This window comes from Aspergillus lucknowensis, assembly GCF_044049455.1.
Source record: "Aspergillus lucknowensis strain CBS 449.75 chromosome Unknown BJX67scaffold_2, whole genome shotgun sequence".
NCBI classification, from domain to species: Eukaryota; Fungi; Ascomycota; class Eurotiomycetes; order Eurotiales; family Aspergillaceae; genus Aspergillus; species Aspergillus lucknowensis.
In genome coordinates this window covers 575830-596550 of record NW_027263546.1, presented here as the reverse complement: position 1 = coordinate 596550, position 20721 = coordinate 575830, and the positions used below count along the sequence as shown (strand labels likewise).

The 20721-nt window shown below is 52.7% G+C and overlaps 3 protein-coding genes across 3 annotated transcripts; 1 reads left to right on the top strand and 2 right to left on the bottom strand.

The window, feature by feature from the left end:
* Positions 1–139: 139 nt before the first annotated feature.
* Positions 140–5217, bottom strand: ssdA (mRNA-binding translational repressor SSD1). The gene is made up of 6 exons (XM_071035657.1): positions 5139–5217; positions 4543–4809; positions 1863–4465; positions 1431–1790; positions 380–1380; positions 140–325 (listed from the first exon to the last, which is right to left on the bottom strand). The coding sequence occupies exons 2-6, from the start codon at positions 4637–4639 to the stop codon at positions 286–288; spliced, it is 4101 nt and encodes a 1366-aa protein (XP_070890954.1). The 5' UTR covers positions 4640–4809; positions 5139–5217; the 3' UTR covers positions 140–285.
* A 2466-nt stretch (positions 5218–7683) lies between these two features.
* Positions 7684–9339, top strand: BJX67DRAFT_376824 (putative RNA export mediator Gle1; the record flags this gene model as incomplete). The annotated part of the gene is made up of 2 exons (XM_071031960.1): positions 7684–8499; positions 8569–9339. 2 exons carry the CDS (start codon positions 7684–7686, stop codon positions 9337–9339), a joined length of 1587 nt encoding a protein of 528 aa, XP_070890953.1.
* Positions 9340–10995: 1656 nt separating this feature from the next.
* Positions 10996–20356, bottom strand: BJX67DRAFT_369444 (putative myosin class II heavy chain (MHC); the record flags this gene model as incomplete). Its single annotated transcript, XM_071030762.1, has 8 exons — positions 10996–13389; positions 13507–17478; positions 17515–17550; positions 17581–17825; positions 19267–19467; positions 19537–19697; positions 19758–20015; positions 20100–20356. 8 exons carry the CDS (start codon positions 20354–20356, stop codon positions 10996–10998), a joined length of 7524 nt encoding a protein of 2507 aa, XP_070890952.1.
* Between the last annotated feature and the right edge of the window lie 365 nt (positions 20357–20721).

Sequence of the window (20721 nt, the reverse complement as noted above, 5' to 3'; positions counted from 1 at the left end):
GCGATATCATCCTGAGACTAATATTTAATAGGGTTCAAGACAGCAGTCCACCAGTTTGGCCTTCACTGGCCCCAAGTAGTATAAAACAGGAACAAACAGTACGCTAGACCGATTAAAACAAGATTACCTGACGTAAAGGGGGCTTTGTTGGCGTTCCAGACCTGCCGACAAAGACGGCTTTTACAGCCAGTATCATCACCCGAGTGAGGCCCCAAATTCAGCTAAGTGCATAAGGGTGTGTACTATAATGTGTTGTGGGCGGAGAAGATGGAAGTATCCGACTCTCTAGAGTGCGTAAGGATTGACCGAGCGGATGGTGAGACAACTGGGATGAAATGCGTTAGGTGAGATCATACGCGGGGGTTTGGGGTCTACTCACGGAGGACTCTTGCTCAGGTCGGTCTTCAAAATGATAGGGACGCGAGTCATCTCGGTAACATCCTGAATGTACTCTCCTCCTTCCTCTCTCAGTTTGAATAAGCGTAGGTACTTCTCCTTGTTGCTCAATTTGGCCTCGGGGGTGTCAGCAGCAATAGTGGCGATCTTTGGGTCCGATAGTGTGCGGTGAGGTGCCTGGGGCTGGTGGTTGTTGTGAGTAGGGGAAGGCGGCATGCTCTGAGTTGAACGGTCTGCTGGGGTCAGCGAAACACCTGCTGCCATCTCCGTTACCTCAGAGACGTCGTCATCGTCGTCAAACAGGGCGTCCACATCATCGGCGGACATGGTCCCGGTTTCGGTTTGTTTCCTCAGGGCTTCCTCCCTCTCTCGGGCACGCTCCCGAGCGGCTTCCGCCTCTCTCGCAGCAGCGGCCGCCTGTGCAGCACGTGAATTGGCAGGTTTGGGGCGCTCGTCCTCAGGGATATAAGCTGACGAAGGCACACCCTTCTCCCAGTAAAGTTCCAAAATTCGTGTTTCCTTGCGATACTCCGCCTTTTTCAAGGGGAGTTGGTCGCAATGGACGCGCTTCTCGAAACCGTACTCGGGAATGAGCACATCGAAAGCGGATTCGTAGACACAGAGAACAATGCCTTCGCTAATCAGATCGCCGCCAATTTCTTGGCGTTCCTTGTCCATATTACGACAGGCTTCGATGTGGACGCTCTGCTCCTGCGCATTGTGCGCGGAATCCTTCTTGGTATTGCAAAGATCGGCGGTCTTGCTGAGTGACTCAATGTCATCTGAAAACTCGATAGCGCCGTCGGACAAAGCAGCTTCCAGTTGGCGATGGACAACTATATCAGCATAGCGACGCAAAGGGTTCGTGAAGTGCGTGTACACCGGAAGGTTGAGTGTATAGTGATGGCATTGATCATCTTGTAGAGTACCTGCGACATAGTACTTCGCACGCTGCATGGCCTTTACCAATATCGTCTCCATTCCCTGTTATTTGTTAGAAACTTGCGTATAGCAACTCTTGTGGGTTGGCGAACCTTTCGCAAATCATCATCCTGAACCTTGCATAGACTACTCTGTAAGCTTCCACTGCTGCTCTCGTCGAATTCAAACCCGAGCCTCTTCATACGATCGACAAATGAGTGGAGACGGCGGTCATTTGGAGACGGCTGACGGCGAAGGAAAGCTTTGTCGGGCAATGCTGTCACCAACTTGCGGGCGACAAGGAAATTAGCTTTGAAGCTTAGCTCTTCCACAAGCTCTCGGACAGCAGAAGAGTCAAAGATATTACTCTCCACAGGCACGTTCTCGTCGTCAAGCTGATAAAGTAACCGGAGAGGTGGTATCTGGGTGACCCGATTGCCAAACCTTGTTTCGCGGAACTTCGAAGCGGTGCGCTGGTTCAAGCAAGTTACGTACACATTAGCCAACCAGAATCAAGAGACCTGACGAACGAAATGAAAACTCACCTGCAGGTCCCGAATGGCACTAGCTGTGACCCCAGGCACAGAGACATCTGATGTTCCCTTAATCACGGATTCAACCTCATCATAACTGAGCCTGCCTGAGCTTCTGATAATACTCTTGCCAATCCATACGTCCTCATCGACGACACCCGTCTCCGGGTGAGCCTTAAAAACAACACTGACTGTCAAGCGATCCTCGCCTGGAAGCAACGCGCATAGCTCAGTCGAGATACGGGGTGGCAACATGTTCACGAGTCGGTCAACAAGATAGACAGCGGTGCCTCGTTTTTTGGCCTCCCGGTCGACCAAGGAGTTGGCCTTGACAAAGTACGCAATATCGGTCACGTGGATACCGATTTCGACCTTGCCATCGGGAAGCACCTTGAAATGGTATGCATTGCTTAGCTCCTTGGTTCCGCTTGGTTCAATCGTGAAGGTTGCTTCCTGACGCAAGTCTCGGCGGGAGGAAAGATCACGCTCGCTGGATACGGACCAGTTATCCCAGCCAATGCTCTTGAGGACAGCATCTGAGAACTCATCGGAACCGAAGTTGTTATCACGGAGCAGCGCCTCGGTCTCCACTTTGAGGTCACCCATCTCTCCGAGCTGCTCGACAAGTGTTCCGAATGGATGCAGCGATGTGATCGGCCATCTCTTGATACATGCTACGAAGATGCGATTCGCGTAGTCTTGATGTTTTTCAACGAAATCACGCGGCGCTTGTTCGGTGGGGATCGCGATTAGCGGAACACGTTTGTCTGTCGGCTTAAACCACACAATCTTGGGCTTGTCCTGCTGGCGATCTTGATGGCGGCCTTGGGCGCCATCCCTGGCAAGCCTCTCCGCTTCCTGTTTTTCCTTTGTTGCCTGGCTACTAGGCCGGAGGAGCCCAAGCGTTCCCGAGAACATTTGCCCGGCGATACGTTCGATAACGGCGACAATATGGCCAGCGTAGAGGGGCTTTTGCTCATCGCTGATCTCATCCTCTTCGACCAAGAGAAGACTTTGACCCTCAACCTCAACGTCATCGTTCTTCTTTTGAGTGGGGCGTTGGCGAAGGCTACCCCGACGGCGAACGCTTCCGTCCGGGCCAATCTCTTGACGGTTCTCACTTGAGTCAGAGCGCGACAGCTTGTCCGGCCCAGCAGTACTGCCAGACCGAGCGTCGGTGATGTCCTTGCGCTTCTTTTTCTCTTCTTTTTCGCGCTTCTGAGACCACACCTCATCGACATCAAGTAGCTCAACAGCCACGTAGTCGCCCTCGAGGGCACGGTTCCGATCTTTGCTTCCGCAGATGAAAATATCGGCGTCCAAGTCAGAGGTTGTCACGTATGCATCCGAACGGTTCTTCTTATTTACCCTGAGGATACCGGCAACGAGTTGACCGTTGCCTAGGAGAGCGGGAAGATTCGCCTGCGGAAGGTACGGAGTAAACAGAGTCTTCCGTTGCTGCTGCTGCTGCTGTTGTTGTTGAACAGACAGCTGGGGAGGCGCGTGCTGGCTGGCCTGGAGACCACCAAGACCCTGGCCGTTTAGTTGACCATTCTGCTGCATGGCTTGGAGCTGTGCTAGTTGCAAGGGGTTCAACTGCTGACCCCCACCGAACATTTGTGGCGGAGCCATGACCACCTGGCCTTGAGGTAATTGAATAAGCTGGGGCTGGCCGGCATACTGGAAAGAGCCAAGTGAGCCGACAGATTGGTTCATTGAAGCACGGGCCCGGTGACCAGGTTGGAATCCAGAGCCCTGCTGCCCAGGGCCCTTCTGCTGTTCTTGACCCTGCGTTTGATTGTTGGGCTGACGCCAGTTGCTGTCAAAATTCCTAGACGGGGTTCGAGCGTGGACGGGCTGGCCGCCACGTCGTTGATTCTCGGAACCAGTCGATCCATCATTCGAAGGAAACTGGAAACCACCAGGACCACGGCCAGATAGAGAGCCACGATTGCCGCCAACAGCCATAGACTGGCTTCGGCCATGGCCACCAGCTCGGATATTTCCAGCACGGTGAAGGCCCAAGCCCTGGGGTGGCTGCGTTGTAGTTGAAGTTGGTTTGTCGTCGGAAGCAGGAGTACTCTCAGACGAGTCACCACTGGGCGCGGGGAACTGGAACCCAGACGCCGCCCTCTTCTGTTGAGCGAGCTCCGCGGCCTTCTTCGCTTCAGGAAGGGCAAGAGAATGACGCCGCTGATGCCCACCACTACCGGGCGGACCGCCCCGACCACGCCCATGTCCACCGTTCTCGTTCTTTTGGGGGTTGGGTTGCTGCTGTTGGTTGTAGTCAGAATATCCCGAAGCTCCAGAAGAAGGAGCTGGCGGAGGGCCCAGACCGAGGCCCGGGAGAGCCGATTGGTTGCGACGGTGTGAGGGTTGATTAGAAGCATTCATTGGGACGCCCAGCTGTTGTTGGCCAACTTGAGGAAACTGGAAAGCATTGAGCTGCTGCGGTGAAACGCCGCCGCCTTGCATGTTCGGAGAGAAACCAGAAACTTGGCCAAGTTGCTGTGGTTGCAACAAGCCCATATTGACATACTGTTGGTGTGTTGCCGCAATTTGTTGTTGCTGTTGCTGAAGCATCTCGATTTGCTGTTGAATAGCCAATTGTTCCACTGTTGTTATCATTGTTAGAATGCAGCAATAAGGGGAAAGGGACGGGCACGTCCGGTGCTACCGAATCAGGACATACTCATGAGAGGGGTTAGCTCAGACGGGCTCCGTCTATGGGCTATATGGAGCTTCCGTCCGGCTGGTCCGGGGACACCCGACTGATTCTGTTGATCCATCTTCCCAGGGAAAAAGAGAGCGGATTATGAGTGTATGAGCGTAGAATGTGGGCAAAAGCGATCCACCCTGGCGATGGGAGCAATGAGAGTGAAGAGGTGACAATCGTTGAGCTGTATCCGAAAGGCGAGGCCCGATCGTATTGCGACAACGAAAGACGGTCCGAAGTATGCTGGATAAGGAGAACGACAGATTAGTGACTGCAGTATAGGTACCTAGGTACGAGGGGTGAGGTAGGTGAACAAGCATAGATGAACGGGCAGACCTCTTGATGGGAAGGCATAACAAGTGGGAAGCGATATCGCCCACGGACGCGAGCTGCGACTGCCTCATGGAGGTGAAGCCAAGAGTGAAGGAGAAAGGGGAGGGTGGGAAGCAGCAGAGTGAAGGAAGGAAGAGAGGAAAGTGGGATGGAGGAAGTTAGGAAGCCTGCGGCTCAGGTAGGACGGGAAAGTAAAGACCACACCTAGTTCAGGTATGTTGATCCCTGAATGTACATACCTTCAAAACGATCGCTTGGCGAGAATTGAGTTGATATTTGACGTCTTGGTGTCCTTTTCAGGTACTTGAACAGCTCTCTTCCCCTTTTGCACGGGGTCGACTTCGCAATCGCGAGGGAAAGTGGGCGGCAATGACAGTCGCGTCGAAACAGAAAGCAATCAAAAACGGACGAGAGATATAATCGCAAGAAACTGGAAAACGACCCTTTGAGCCCGAGAGGGAATACCTCTGCGAAAGGGAAGGGAAACCCGAAGGAGAGGGGGGTGTGGGTGAAGCTTGAGGGAGTGAAGCGACAGGAGGAGGGGGGAACGAAGCACCGAGTGAGCGGATGGAAGCTAACTATCGGTTGTCCCCAGCTGCCATACAAGCGACCTCCACCACAACAAACCTGCAAAATCTCAGTCAACAGAAGGGCTCCGAGAAAGAAGACTTTTTATTCGGTTTGGAGCTTCCTTTCCCCCTTTTTTTGCCTTTTGATGATGGCAATTTATTCCCGTGGTGTGGGAATTGTATGGGGGGAACGAGTCCCACAAATGGTTGGAGGCAGAGAGAGGACGAGAAAAGGGGGCAACTCAAGGCTGAGAAGGAGGAGCGGTTGAGTTGGCGTCTTTTCTTAGAAACAAGATCTTCTCTGAAGGGGATTCAACGACGGCGTTCCCCTTCTCTTTCAGTGAGGCAGGAAGCAGAAGATCTGACCACGCAGACAGAGAATGACAGAGTTGATAAGAATAACACGATTCTGTTGGGCTGAAGGAATGGCCCAGTACTCTGGGGGGAGTGGGGATGTGGCAAAGAAGGAGGGGTAGACCACCTGCAGAGGAGGAAGAGGGAGAGGAACGGAGAGAGAGATGGATGAAGCAAAGGAGAAGAAAAGAGGATGGGGAGAAGAGAGGAGAGGGAGAGGGAGAGAAGAAAAAGAAAAGGGAAGACGGGGATGGACGGAGAGGTTCGAACGAAAAGAAGTTGACTTTAGCAGCTGCAAGAGGAGTCAACCTGTTGGTGAGGAAGCGCGACGAAGAAGGCCACCTAATAATGACTGGAACATGAACAAATCCGGCAGGACAGGAGCCAACATCCCCATCATCACTACTTATTTAGAATTTACACCTGATGGCAGCTGGATGCTCAATACATTTTGATGTGGGGAAACCTGAGAGCAACGGATGAAGAGGCTGATATCTGGATCGTATTTGTCTTTCCACAAGGCGACCTCCCATGAGATCACGTCGAGACTCTCATTTGGCGAAGCTCGGAAAGCACTGACTGGGCAAGGATTTTAACTTGTCGCTAACGAGAGGTACCACACTTCGGGCCATACAGGTTTTTGGTTCGCGGTCACGAGTTTTGGATTCACATTTTTCTCGTGTGTTGAGCCTACAATTCAAGGTTTGAGATGCGGCGGAAGCTCCAGCATTGCGGCCACAGAAGGATGCTCATCCATGTCGAGGAACTCAAGGTCCTAGGCTGGCGCTCGAGGGATTGTGCAAGGAAGGTGCTTCGAGGGATCTTCAGGGAGCGAGCAGGTAATGCCTGTCGGCGGACTGTGGAGCAGCTTCAACTCATGGTATCGAAGTGAGCGGACGCGCGTGGATATTATTGGATAACGGCCACCACTATCTGGTTTGCCCTCGGGCACTTTCAAAGATTTGAGCGTGTCAGAGTCGACTGACATTGAATGTTCCAGTTTCCCCAAAGAAACAAGAAGAACGGTCGTCGGCCAGAGACAGTCTTTTGAGTTCGTGGACCCACTGGAGCTCTGGACGAGCGCACCAGCCAAAGCACCACTCTCTCTGGCGTTTAACGAGCCGACGGACGCTCCTTCGTTTTCTCCAGGGCTTCTGCTTCGACTTTCCGGGGTTCATTTGGGTTCGCCTTTTCCGACTATACTTGAGGATGCAGCCTACCCAGTGGTCGGGATCTCATGATGGCCGTCATGATGTAAAGCACCCCGTCTCGGACCAGGGAACGTCGACGATCAGAGACCCGGTTACGTTCACGTGACATGTGCTGCAAACTGTATTACAGCGGTTCGAGAAAGCCAGTAGTGCATTTCTGACTCAGCAGCTGCGTTGTCGAGTCCGACCAAACAAAAGACGATCGCGTTCCAAACTAATCAAACCCCGTCTCTCTTTCGGATGCTGCTGCTAGCCGCTCCTTGGATTTCAAATACTGGGTCTTTCTTTTGACAGATCCTCGATCAAAGCGTGGGTTTCAGAGCCCTCGCTCTCCAAGGTCCTGACGCGGTTGCTGATTCGTTCATCGGAAGGTATTGGGATGCTTGGCGTTGGCTTTGTCTAAAAACAGCGAATGCATTCACGTCCTCGTCCTCGTCCTTGTCCACAACGGGATTCATTCTTTTAACCATACTCTCGCTCCTCGATATCTTTGACAACTCCCTTCGTTCCCCCCGAAGATCTCTCGCTGACCTACTCACTCAATTCCCAAGGATCGGACGAATTATTCAGCGAACTCTCTAAACATCACCCGACCCGCGAGCAACGTATTTGATATACCTGATTGTGCCTGCTAGCACCACCTAGTAGTGATGGGAAGATCCGAATACCCTCTCCAGCTGGACAGTCCGTCGAGACAGCTCCTTGCGGATCTGACCGATCAGTTGGAACAGCTGCGGGTCCACAACCTTGAGTTGAAGAAGGTCAAAGCCTACGAACGCCGGTCTTTCTACGAAAATCTCGACAAAATCGAAAGCGATCTTGAGGCCCAGCATAATGCAGCACTTGATAAGGTGGCTGTCCGTCATGAGCAGGTGCTGGAGGAAGCTCAGGAGACGCTGAGGGCACATCAACGGGCGGTAGAAGAAGAGAATCGACGCAGGGAAGAAGCAGCACGAAAGGAGTTGGAGCGGAAGGAACTCGCCCGCGTGGAGGCGCTGCGCAGAGAACAGGAACTACTCCGGCAAGAAGTCGCCCGACAGACCGCCCTCAAGGCCGCGGAAGAGGCAAAACGTGCGGCTGCAGCGGAGGCGGAGAAGAAAAAGCGATTAGAACAGGAGGAGAATGAGCGCAAGGAACGACTGCGGCTCGAAGAAGAAACCCGACAACTTAAAGCAGAGGCCCAGAAGGCAGAGGAGCAAGAAGCTGCACGGCTGAAAGCAGAATCAGAGCAAAAGCAGCAAGCAGCACGACAGAAACAACTCGGCGCGAGTCGTTTGACGGAAGACGAGATCAAAGTCCACCAACGCTATATCGAACTACATCAGAACCTGAAGAAGTTCAGACAGTATCTCAGAGTCCAATCAAAAACAAACCCTGTCGTCAAGCAGAATATGGGAGACATGCGACGATCAATCAAGAAATGCGTTGGCCAATTACGCGAAGGAAAGGGCGCAAATAAAGTGCAGGTAGGTGTGGAATTAATATTGATCGATACATGTTATTGTCGCTGACTGACCATGTTTGTTACTTTTAAGACTCAAGAAATCCGGACAACGCTCGAAAAGGCTGTGTCGATCGCTGAGCCATCCGTTGATATCCGCCAATTCATTGCCTTTCCTCCCGAAGATATAACCAAATCGGACGATAGCAAGGTGCCAGCCCTCCTGATATACGCAATGAATATCCTGGCCAAGAGCCTGATCTCGTCCCTCATCACGGAAGCCTCGATTAACCAAGGTCATGCTGAACCAATCGGAATTATGGCTGCCCAAATCTTCTCCATGGACGCATTCGTCTACAAGGGGCACCACATGGTCGATATCCTATGGGCGAAATACCGGGTCGTTTGCCCAGCGCTCTGGGGATTTAGTGGAAACGAGAAAACGGAAGCTGGAAGACTCGCACTGGGCTGGTGGCGTGAAGCACCAGATGGGCCGTTCATCAGCGAACAGGGCCACGCAGACCGCATGACGGCCCTAGGAGCCGGTTTCGCAGCCTTAACCCTCCGCAATTTCGGGAAAACGGCGCGCAAGAACCCGTTTCCGAATACCCTCTTCTGGATTTCCATGCACAAGATATTGAGCATTCCTCCAAGTGAAATCCAAGAGACACACGTCACTCTGCTCTCAGCAATGCTCAGGTCTTCTGCGGAAAGGATCGTGGGCTTTTTCGGACACATTGGCCTAGCCCTGATGAGGAGGGCCATCGTTGACTTACCTAACAGCCTACCGAAACAAAGTATGGCTGTCAACCAGCTGAAGCTTCTCCGAGATCTGTACAAAAGGGAGAAGAACATCATTCTCTGAGCGCCGGGGGCCGAAGGACAGCCTTACTCCCAATCACAAAAGGCACGCGAGAGAACAGTTTCGACTCCGCAACACTACACACCTTTCTAGACGAAAATAGGTGTACGATTCCCCTACTAGCTCTATCCTGAAGAGTCGCCACTCAATGCTCAGCACCAACTACGAAGCTTAACCGAATGGTGCTTGGCTCAAGGAATGCACATGGTGTATCGTTGTCGTAAAGCTAGAATTGTTGCTCTGGTCGCGTCACCCCATTCAGCGGCGCTGAAGCCCGCAAGGTCACCTCCATCGTGTCAGCTTTGCACACATTCCGACGACGTCGGCAAATCCATGAGGGGACCCTGCTGCATCAGACACGACCCCCAACAAACCCCTTTACATACCCTATCCCCCGGACAGGGCAGTGATAAAAACCGAAGAATGAGCTTGGATGCGATAGAATACGCCTTCGGCGGGCCTACCCACTCTGAACGAGCTCGATGACACCTATAAAATCTCGCGCTTTTTTCGGAGCTTGAATTACGGTCATCGAATTCACGACCCGCTATGCAGTTGTTACGCACGTTGGCTATGATACAGACCTGGGGAGGACCTTCGATAGAAAATTAGAAAGGGAACAAAGAACCCGCCAACCTCCGCCCCCTTGACACTCAGATCTCAGGGCCTCGAACGCACGCATTAGACAGGTGAATTATGCAAATTGGACAGGACTTGGACACTTTGCTTGGAAGATGAGACCGATGGTGAATGGACCACACGGCAGCGGGAGCCAAGAGTTTTTGATTTTCTTATCCATACCATATACCCTTTTGTCGTGAGCAATATATCTCTCGACTTTTTATACCCAACCAATATATCAGCCATTCGATGGACGTGAATTTTCCTTGAAAAGAGTAGAAATGTGGAGTGGGACCAACCTCGCAACCTCCAAGGTGCACATTGCTTGGATGGCCCTTTCAGAAGGTAAGTTAAGAAAACTTGAGGTGCCAGAGTTCTGCTGCGTGCGCAAGCCGCGAAGCAAAGCACATGCATGCCGTTCTCTCGTGCTTGCTCTTCCCCGGCTCAATGGTACCCATATTGACACACTCCGCTCCGTACTTCTTACTGAGATAGCTCGGAGGTATAGATTACAGTGTCCCCTATAGTGTATAGATACGGATCAAGGATAACGAACCCATGAAGAACCGGCCGGTGGTGGTATACACTACAACGGAGAAGATAAGAGAAAATCTCAATATTCGGTCTGGTATAAACAAACTCGGAAAGGAGTATACGCGATTGAATAATTATCAATAACCACAAAGGGAACAAAAAGAAAAAGAAGCTGAGAGTATCATATCTCGAGAGAGTGACAAGGATGAGTGAGGTCTAGGTTTTAAAAGATAACATGCAGTTGGGCGAGAACTTCAAAAAGCAAGCATTATACAGAGCATTGGAAAGCAGAATCAGAATCGACAGGTGGTATCTGGTGTAATGGAACGACAACTAATAAGTGAGTAGGAAGAAGTGGCGAGGTTTCCACTGATATTAGATACAAGAATAGAATTAGCGAACTTGAGAGAGAACACAACGCGCCATATTCACACAAGTGCAAGTCGGAAAATTTTTAAAACAGATCAACAAAAGAAAATGTGGGAATATAGACAATCAAGTCTATCATGATATTTGTGGCCCGAAGGGACCGTCGGCTATCTCTTTGGGAGAGGCTGAGACGAGGCCGTCTGTGGTGCTCTCGTCTTCTTCTTCAAAGGAGGGTTGCGAGTAATCGGTAGGTTCAGCATCATGATCATAGCTCGACCTTCTTAAGAGAGGTGGGGTGGTTGGCGGCTCCGGTATCTTGCCAGCCCGCGAAGATAGTGGGCGCGGGTTGGTGGTGTTGTAGCTCTTTAGCGGCCGGCTCCCTGATGGTCGTCCCCAGCCTGGGGCGGGTGGCGCACTGCCGCTAGGGCTGGTGTGTCGGGCATCCGAGCTGGGAGGAGTCAGAAGTCCTGACAGGAGATTACCAGCAGGACTGGACTTCGACGGTGTCTGTTCAGAAGCATTCGAGTTTGAGCTGTCCCTTCCCTTGCGCCAGTTGCCCCATGCGGCGGCCGCCGCGAGAGGCAGAGCTCGCGGAGAGGCGGTCAAGTTCGACAATGATGGAAAGCTTGGGAAGGTTTGACCATTCATAGCTCTCTCTTTCTCCTGCTGCTGCATCTGCAGGTTGGTCTTCAATCGGATAGCAGCATCGCGTACAGCGCCTTGATTGAAGGATGGCTGCGATAGGGTGTTGACAATATCCTGAAGCTCATTGACACGGACATCAAGAAGTTCTCGCAGCCAGTTGATCTCTGTATCCTTCTCCTTGAGCTTGCTTGGGGCTTCCTTGTCGACGTTTGAAAGCTCATGCTCAAGCTCGTCGATGCGAGTTTCGCGCTGCTGGAGCTGGTCTTGCAGAACCAATATCGATTCCCGCAACGCTTGGGGTGAGATTTTCTCCGGCACTGACGACCCCTTGCTGAATGACATGGAGGGAGAGCTCGTGTGCGAGGCTGAGATGGGTCCTGCAGCTTTAGCTGACTGCGCAGCTTCGGCGGCAGCGCGTGCGGCAGACTGGGTGATCTCGAGCTTCTCTTCAAGATGCGCAACCCGCTCTTGGAGGTGCTGGGCTTTCTCCTCTGAGAACGCCAATCGCTCCAGATGATGAGACTCTATACGCTGTCTATCCTCAGACGAATTGTGCAAAGCGCGAGCGTGACGTTCCCGAAGGTCATTGAGGACACGCTCGTGCGATTTCCGCTGCTCTTCAATGGCAAGATCCTTGGTTTCGATAGCTGCGGCGACAGCGCTGGCTTTGGTCTCCTGCGCTTCTTCAAGGAGCATCTCATAACGCTCTCGTGCTGTATCAGCATCAAGCTTAACATTGTCCAGCTGTGTCTGGAGACGGACAATCTGCGCTTCCAATTCAGCACGGACAATGTTAACCTGGCTGCTAGCAGCGTCGAGATCTGTCTCTAGCGAGGTCCTCGTCCGTTGAATTTCAACCCTACTGCTCTCGCGGGCCTCATTGAACTCGCGCTCGAAGTGAGCTGCCTTCAGTTCCAAGTCATGGTTCTTCTGCCTTAGATCGTTGACAAACTCCTCCAGCCGGGCATTCTCCTGTTGCGACTGCCCGAAGATGAATTTGAGCTTGGCTGCCTCGCGCTCCTGCTCCTCGAGCTTTGCAATGTCCACTTCCAGTTGCTCGCGCAGCTTGGTTTCTCGGCTGTGAGACGCACGCAGCTCGTTATATTTAGCATTCAACTCTTCTTCCTTCCGTCGCCAAGACGCCTGGTCGCGAGTGACATCTCCGGTCAAGGCAGCCATCTGATCCTGAAGATGATCGAGTTTTTCGCTAAGGTTTTTGCGAATGTTGAGACCATCCTCGATTCGCGTCGCCATGCTAGCCACGGTGTTGCGCAGATGGTGGTTCTCAGACTTGGCCTCCTCCAATCGATCCCTGGCCTCTTCATTTTCTCGCTTCGCCTCGTCGGCCGCAGAGCGGTACTCATCAAGCGTGCCCTGTAGGGCAATGTTCTTGGAAGAAAGCTCGTCGAGAGTCAGTCTTGTAGTCTCGCGTTCCTTCTCAAGTAGATCAGCCCTCTGCTGGATACTTTCAAAGTAAGGCAATTTCTCCGTTTGGAGTTGCAAAAGCCGGGTTTCTGCGGATTCGGCAGCCGCACTATGGCGAGCAGCGTCTTCTTCAACAGTTTTCAAGAGACGTTGCAGCTCCGCAATGGTGTCTTGCGCCTGCCTACGCTTCTTGTACTCTTCCTCCGCTCGCTCGTCGGTAAGTCTCAACATATCCTTCAACCCATTGATCTGCAGCATGAGACTGTCGGCTCCGATTTCTTCGGCCTCCGAGCGTGAACGCTGGTTCAACTGGCTTGCTACGACCTCCTGCATCATTTGCCTTAGATCAGCCGTATTGTCTTGTGACAGCTTTTGCGTTGTCACGCTGTGTAGTTCAGCGACTCTGTCACGGAGCTCTAGCAATTCCGTATTGGCAGGTTGTTGTGGAGCTTGCAGCTTCTGCGTTGTCAGAGCGTGTATCTCGGCGACCCTGTCACGCAGCTGCAGCAATTCTGCATTCGCGGGCTGTTCGGGAACTGGTGGAACTTCGCGAGTGGCTAGTGCTTCCAGGATGACGCTCTTCAACTTCTCGAGCTTGCGTTCCTTTTGATAGAGCGGCGATTTCGTCCTATAGGATGCATCTTCTTCATACTCCTCATCCTCATCGTCAGCGTCACTGTCCTCAACGTCGCCCGATGCCTTCCGCCATGCCGAAGTACTACGAGGGTTTGAATTCAGAGTAGCAAGAGAAAGCTGTATCGAGCTCAGAGCGTGTTCCAGAGGGCCCAGGCGCTCATCGATGAGGGGTCCAAGAAGATCATTGATACGACGATCAAAGAACCTGCTTCGATTCGTCAACTTAACGTCTTCTCCGGAAGATATCACATCGTCCCAGTCGCTGATATGATCATTTCGGCTCAAGAGTTGCCTGATGGGCGACTGCGTAGCAGAGACTACAGCCTTAGAAGGCGTGGCAGAGAATTGAGACTGAGCATCGAAATCGAGTTTGGGTACATTCAGGGTGTGAGAGACGGGTCCTCTTCCAGGGCTGGGGCTCGGAGGCTCGCTTCGGTTGTCTGCTGGAGCATGACGCTTCTCCTTCGATGGTCCTAGTACGGACTCTGGTAGGCGGCTTGGCGGGTGAGGAGTACTCAACCTCTCAACCCCAACATCAGAATCGTCATTCAGCTGTTCCATGATCGCATTAAGTTGATCTTCATCAGGGGAGTCTTGGCCTTCCTCTGCATGCGGTTGAGGTTCTTCTAGGTTGCTTGAGGCGGCTACTGGTGGGTCTTCTTTAACCTCGACATCAACAGAAGCCGTTAATTCGGTGGATAGCTGCCGTGCGGGAGGCGACGGTGGTGCGCTCTCGACAGCGTAACGGGAAGCCATGAGGCCCTTGTTTGCCTTTGGTGGTGTATCCTTCGTTGGAGGCAGCGGCTTCTCAGCACTGATTGGTACAAATTCAGCGATAGACGGCTTAAAGTGGAATGGTTTTGCAGCAGCCGAGAGTGCTGAGCTCCTCAGTTCGGTTTCAGCAGGCTCATGCTCCTCAGTCAGTTTGTCCTGTTCGGCCTCTGTGGGCTCCTCCCGTGGTGCCTCAGGCTCTGGCGTATCATGTTTCAGAGGCAACTTCGGGCTCCTACGCTGTAGCTCATCGGGATCTGCTGAGTCTTGTGTGGCAGATACGTCCCCAGCCTTAGTCTCCAACGGAGCCCAAGTAGAGGCTTCGCTTATAGGCGTGTCCTTGCGTGCAACCGGATCCTCACTCTGCACCAAAGCAGCCTTTGTTTCCAAAGGTGTAGTCTCATCCTGCTGAGGAGGCAGAGCATTCTCTTTGCCCTCAGCAGGCACACGGGATGTATCCAATGGCTGGGCTTGGAGGTTGTTGGCTTCAGTCAGAGCATGTGGCATGCTATAGCTAGCCTCGCCCTCGGAAGCGTCGCCACGACGCCGGGCACGCTTATGACGATCAGTCGGGTTCGACCTCCCATGCTCATCCCTGGCTTCTTTGGCGTCTCTATCCGCTTCTCTGTCTTCGTCTGGCCGGACGATAGGAATCGCCTTTGACCTCTTCGAAGACTTGGCTACTTCAGAGAAGTCGAAATCGCCGAAAATCTTTGTCCTGCCCGGATTGAACTCTGGCGCCGCTACGTTCAGAGAGGGAGCTGGGGGCGCCTGAGGGGCAGAGAATTTGAATTCACGGGATCCAACGTCCTGACCGAAGTTGCCGCCAGTGTTCACGTTGCTTGCAGCGAAGGAAGGAGTGAATGCAGGGGCAGCAACGTTGAGTCGGCCGGAAGAGCGTTCCCTGGAAGCACCTCCAAAAGAGAACACAGAATGCTCCAAAGTTGGAAATTGGAACGAGTTTTGCTGCAACGGAAATACCGGGGGAGCGGGTGGGCTCGTTGGTGCAAACTCCTTCGCTTCGACGTTAAGACTTGATGTTGAGAGTTTCGAGCGGTGCCCGCCAGCATACGATCCGATACTTTGTTTCGAATCATGCCAAGGAATATGCTGTGAGAGGGACCCAGTACGTCGAGGTGTTCCAGACAAGCTAGGGTTAGTGTCAATATCCGAACCCTCCTGAGCATTATCTCCGGAATACGACTCTCCGTAGAAGTGATTCAGATGCTGCGCTATGCGTTGGGGCGTTTTGGTCTCTGGCAATGCCCATCGAGACTTCAACACCCCAGGGCCGTCAAGGTTGGGCTGAGCTGAACCGTCATAGCCGTCGTCAAGCTCCCTTCCGATAGACTCTTCCAAGTGATAGTCAGGTGCAATCTGGTCAATACCCCTTTGCAGCGTCTCACTAAGATTGTGACCACGGCTATGGCCGCGGGGAGTGGGTTGAGCAATCTCAACCGTAGACGCATGGAAGTTGTCTGGATTCGGCGGAGGAGTACGAAGGGGACGCAATTGGTCATCAGCAAATTGATTCTGCGCATCATGCTGAACCTGCTCATCAAATACATCCTTTGATTGGCCGACGTAATCACTGAATCCAGGATGGAAAGGATTCTGATCATCCAAAGGAGAAACGGGTGACAGCATGGAGGTCAAGCTTGAGAGAGTTCCGGGAACAGTGGACGTTGGAGCGCTCTGCCGCAAGTTTACAAAACTCTGGGGAGTAAGAGAGCCCTGGGCAGGAGGAGTTGGTTGGAATGGAACGAATCCCGACATCATTCCCTGATCGGCACCATAAAACGGCGATTGCGTGCCGAACTGGGACGCGGGAGATGCCAGAGACGCGATCCCGTTGTTCATATTGGCCGCCTGGGCCAGCTGCGGGGAGAATGGGTGGTGCATCGATAGGGGGTTGCTAGCGGCTGACGCAGTTGGAACTGGCGGAGAAGAGACGAGGCCTGGGAACGGAGCCACCTGGTTGAATGCCGAGGCAGGTGAAGCTGATGGTTGGACCTCGTCTTCGCCCCCAAACACACCCAATGCACGTAGCTTCTCCTCTTGAAGGAAGTTGACATATTCGTCCCAGAGCGCCTTGTTAGGGAAGCTGACAGTGTAGTTTCCAGGTTTAATTTCCTCCTGCATGTCACCGGGTTCAGGGAAAGACGGGCGACTAGCACCCCCTAACGCAATATCAGAGGGATCTTCGGGGGCGCTGACGCTGAAGCCGCGAACGTCGTAGCCTTGATCTTCCCATTGTTTTAGACGTTGTTTGACATCTTCGGCGGTCAAGAGACGATAACCAGATTCCTCTGTTCCTCTCTTGTCATAGAGCGGCAGGTCAATGATGCATCCTTTACCACGCCATGGTATCTTTTTCCTCCCCGCCCTTTGTGATAATGGACTAGCTTTAGTCGTCTTTCCCTGATTGGCAACATCGGCCTCACCATGGGTTGCTGGAATCGCGGCGGTCGAAGAACGCCCCTTTTCATCTCCCGGGGGCGGCGGCAGGGGCTTCTCGGTTGGCGAGGCCATCTTTTGCTCCGCTTCAACCGAAGGTTGCGACTCTTTTGCCTCAGTCATAATGATTGACTGAGGGCCCTTGTCGTAGGCAAATCCCCAAAAATCCTCCTGCCGAAGTGTGTCAGCTCTCCTATGAAGAGACTCCTTGAGCTTCGGACGACTTTTAACAGCCTCTCGGCGACCAACAAGTGCAGCTCGCCGGTTGACAAAGTCGGTCAAGGTTGGGGTCTTCAATAAATCCTGTTCTCGGGTGTCGCTTTCGAGGCCAAGCCAATCGTCCGACGCGTCGTCAGTGAAATGGTTCTGAGCTGTAATGAACGAAGGTGCTTCGCTCCCAGAATCGTCACTCAGCCAGTTACTGCGTTCAGATCTGTGTTGCCCAGAAACGTATTGGTTGATCCAATCCTGTGTGAACTCCTGGATGGATTTGCCTCTTCTTTCCACTCGAATTCGCTCAGCGGAAGGACCGCCACCGAGCTCCTTTTCTGGATCTTCAGGTGTTACTAAATTTCCCAGGATATTGGGTCGGTTCGGCTCGAGCCCAAAGTTTATTGACGCAGGCGAACTATCTTCGGACTCGCGATCGATAGCACCGTCTTGACTCAGTGACCAGGAGAGTCTCTGTGGGCTCGGAGCGGCATATGGTGAACCCCAGACGGTTGTGTAATAGATACTGCTCTCGGCCTTCTTGTCCTCCGGTGATGTAGTTGACGAGTCCAAGACACCACGGTATTTCGGCAGAGCAGGAAGTGTCGACGGCTGGTTGGGGGCGACGCTGCGGTTCCCGGGGGAGGTTGGCCGACCAGGTGATCCAGCGGCCGAGCGAGTCGACGCAGCTGGTGATGGGAAAGGCGACTGCAGTAAAGCCGACAAGTGCGACCTGTCACCACGGATGCCGGACGGATTTGTGGAACGCGGCGGTGGGGGGGAAAGCGCCGAATTGGCGGAAGATACGGACTGTTCTAGATCTGGAGCGAGGAACAGACGATGGATTAGCTTGCGAGCCATCGTGGTTAGGCATAGTGAAAGTATGGGGATGCCATGGGAGATCTCATCAGATAGAAGGGCTGCTTGACTTGATATCCCCAACGGGAACATAACACATTGACGTACCTTCCGTGTCGGCTCTTGCAGCAAGCTCTCGCTTGCTGCTCTCCTTATGGTCCAGAATGTTGAAGCATGGAACTCACACCACCAGTATCTCGCACCCCGTTCGTTGACCTTATATCACGAGAACCCAAACACCCTCGCAGACGCAGACGCAAACGCAAACGCGAAATGATTCGAGGAAGACGTGGACGGGCGTGTCACGAATGGTATAACGGGAACAAGACCGCACCCTGAACGAGGGGATTCGTCAGGGGGAGGGGACGGGTACTCGTGGTCGAAGAGAGCAACAAAAAAGCGACAAAATGATGAACAACAGATCACAGAAACCTAGGGTATGCGAAGGACTTGGACATGGCGCATACGCGAAGGACAGCCGGATCGAGGTTGAACGATGAAAGAGACGCGGGCTTGGGACTTGGGGAGATGAATTGGATTTCTTTCTTATTTTTTTTTTGGTCTTTGACCAACCGGGTATGGGCTATGCCACGACAGCCAACAAAGTCAACGAGGCGGGCGTCACTCTTCGTCAAGGGCGAAGCGGCAGCAGCAGATCAGAGGCGGAGCAAGAGTCAAGGTAATTTACGGTATGTTACTTCCAGAAGCGCACTCAAAGGGCTTTATGCGTGTGGAATAGAGGGCCATGCGCTGCTGCGTTCAAATTATTGGTACGCACGATTTCATAACGGGTGAAGAAAACCGGCTCATTGACATCCTTTCCGAGTCCAGAAGACCCTTTGCGTTGTGCCAACTCACCGCCGTCGAACGAAAGTGCTTGCCTGAGGAAGGACGAGAGCCCTCCTTCCGTTCTTCCGACAATGCTTCCTCGAAGAGCTTGATGCGAAGGAGTTGACCATTTTATTGTCCTCTCTGAATCTGAATCAAGTGAAAAAACGAGAATGGTTTCGGGGAATCTGTGGCCCCGATGGCCCCTGAATCGCCAAATGATGCTGGACCCCATAAACAACCCCAAAGACGCGCCCATTCTTGGTTCGTGTCTTCCACTCAGGGGTAAAAGTGCGCTACGAACCACGGTTCCCGCCTGATGGTAACCAGGCGTTAATTACCCTTGGGCGAAGATTATAATGCATGCATTATTATTGCCATGGATGATGTAAGGATTCTTCACAGACTGATGCATCCAATCTCAAACCAAGGCAAATTCGCATCTTGATTGCTTGTGTATGACTACAGGTTACATCGAAACAATTCAGGAGAGGCCAGCCATCTGACGTTTCTCGCGATCTCACCAAAAAAGGAAACAATTCTAGTTGGGGCAAGCCGTATCGAACTTGACTTTGCGGTCATCAGTGAAGAGACCCCAGTGGGTCTCGTCCTTGGGCTCGCCGTTGTCGCCAACGCTCTCGGGCTTCCAGGTCTCATCAAAGGCCTCGAAGTAAAAGACATCAATACCCCAGGTAAGCAGAGCGCAGACAGCGTTCTTGTAGTAAGTTTTGGCGAGGTTGGTGCTGGCCTTCGCAGCACCATAGTCGGATCCACCGTCTGCAGTAATCGTCAGAATTCAAGAGCCTGCAATAAGTTATAGAACGAAAACAAGGCCAGACAACTTACCCGTAGGCCAGCCAGTTTCGCCGTTTCCAAAGCGGATGTTCTTCGCGTTATCACCAGCAGCCTGTTCGATGCGGGCCTTAGCCTGGGCCATGTCATCGAAATAAGTGGCAGTAGCATTGTCGATGGTCTGGCCCTGCCAGTATGCGAAGCCATTCACCAGGCTAGGAAAATTAGCTCTTGCACATGAATAAGTTCGATGTCTCCACTGGCGAGCTGCTTACAAGTATGTAACGCCTCCCTGAACAATGGGGTCCGCGGTGCCGTCGGCGAACTTGTTCCAGCTGTCCACAGTGCCGACAGTGATGTCCGGGAATTCCTTCTTGACCTGGTTAATGCGGGTCAAGAGCTTCTGGGCATCGATATCTCCGCGGTAAAGGGTCTCGGAACCAACGGTGATTGCATGAACAGAGTCTTCGTTTCCGGGAATGGACTTCTTCAAAGCGTCAAAGTCCTGGTTGAAGGCCTCATCAGTGTCGGGCCTAAAGGTGAAGCCGGTATTAGTACTCATCAAAGAGAAACAGGGCGTAAAGCGCAATCAAAGTGGAAGACCAGGGTTTATGTACCAGACACCCAGCACGACCTTGAAGCCCTTTTCCTTGGCAGCGGGGATAATGTTCTTCGCCGTGTCGCAGTTGCTTGCGGAATACGTCCGGACCAGCGTTGTCAAGTGCTTGATCGCCTCAAAGTCGGATTTATAGTCGGCCGAAGACTTGCAGGTGGAGTCAGGGTTCTCATTTCCCAGAGCAAATCCGAGAGTCCCCCGTGTAGCAAGAGCTGGCATGGCTGCCGCCAAAAGAGCAATCGGGCCGGCGACACGCATATTGAATGTTTTCACGTTGAAGGAGAGTCGTTTGCGGTGGTGCAAGAGCAACGAGTGGACAATTTCGAAGCAGGACGTTGACTTCGGTATGAGGAAGAACAGGAAGAACCAACGGCCTCCTGTCTCTTGTCGAGGTATGCAAATGAGACGGCCTCTCAGCTACCGACAGCCCAACTGAACGTGAGTAAAGAGCGAAAGTCCAATTAGTAGAGTATAAAGACGATAAAAAGAACGACTGTATTTCAGAGTAAAGTGAGTGACGTTGAAGAAGCACAATTCGAAATCAAACATGGATTCCCAGGAGTCCCTGACGTTTGAACTCCTGAAACACCACCGCCCAAGGGTCTGCCGCGCGGGCTTGTTTC

What these genes read in the sequence shown, in the direction of transcription:
- ssdA (XM_071035657.1), bottom strand. Translation starts at nt 4,639, where the DNA reads ATGGATCAACAGAATCAGTCGGGTGTCCCCGGACCAGCCGGACGGAAG. An exon ending in AGGATGATGATTTGCGAAAG is followed by an intron (nt 1,381 to 1,430) that starts GTTCGCCAACCC and finishes AACAAATAACAG; the next exon opens with GGAATGGAGACGATATTGGT. An exon ending in GACCTGAGCAAGAGTCCTCC is followed by an intron (nt 326 to 379) that starts GTGAGTAGACCC and finishes ATTTCATCCCAG; the next exon opens with TTGTCTCACCATCCGCTCGG.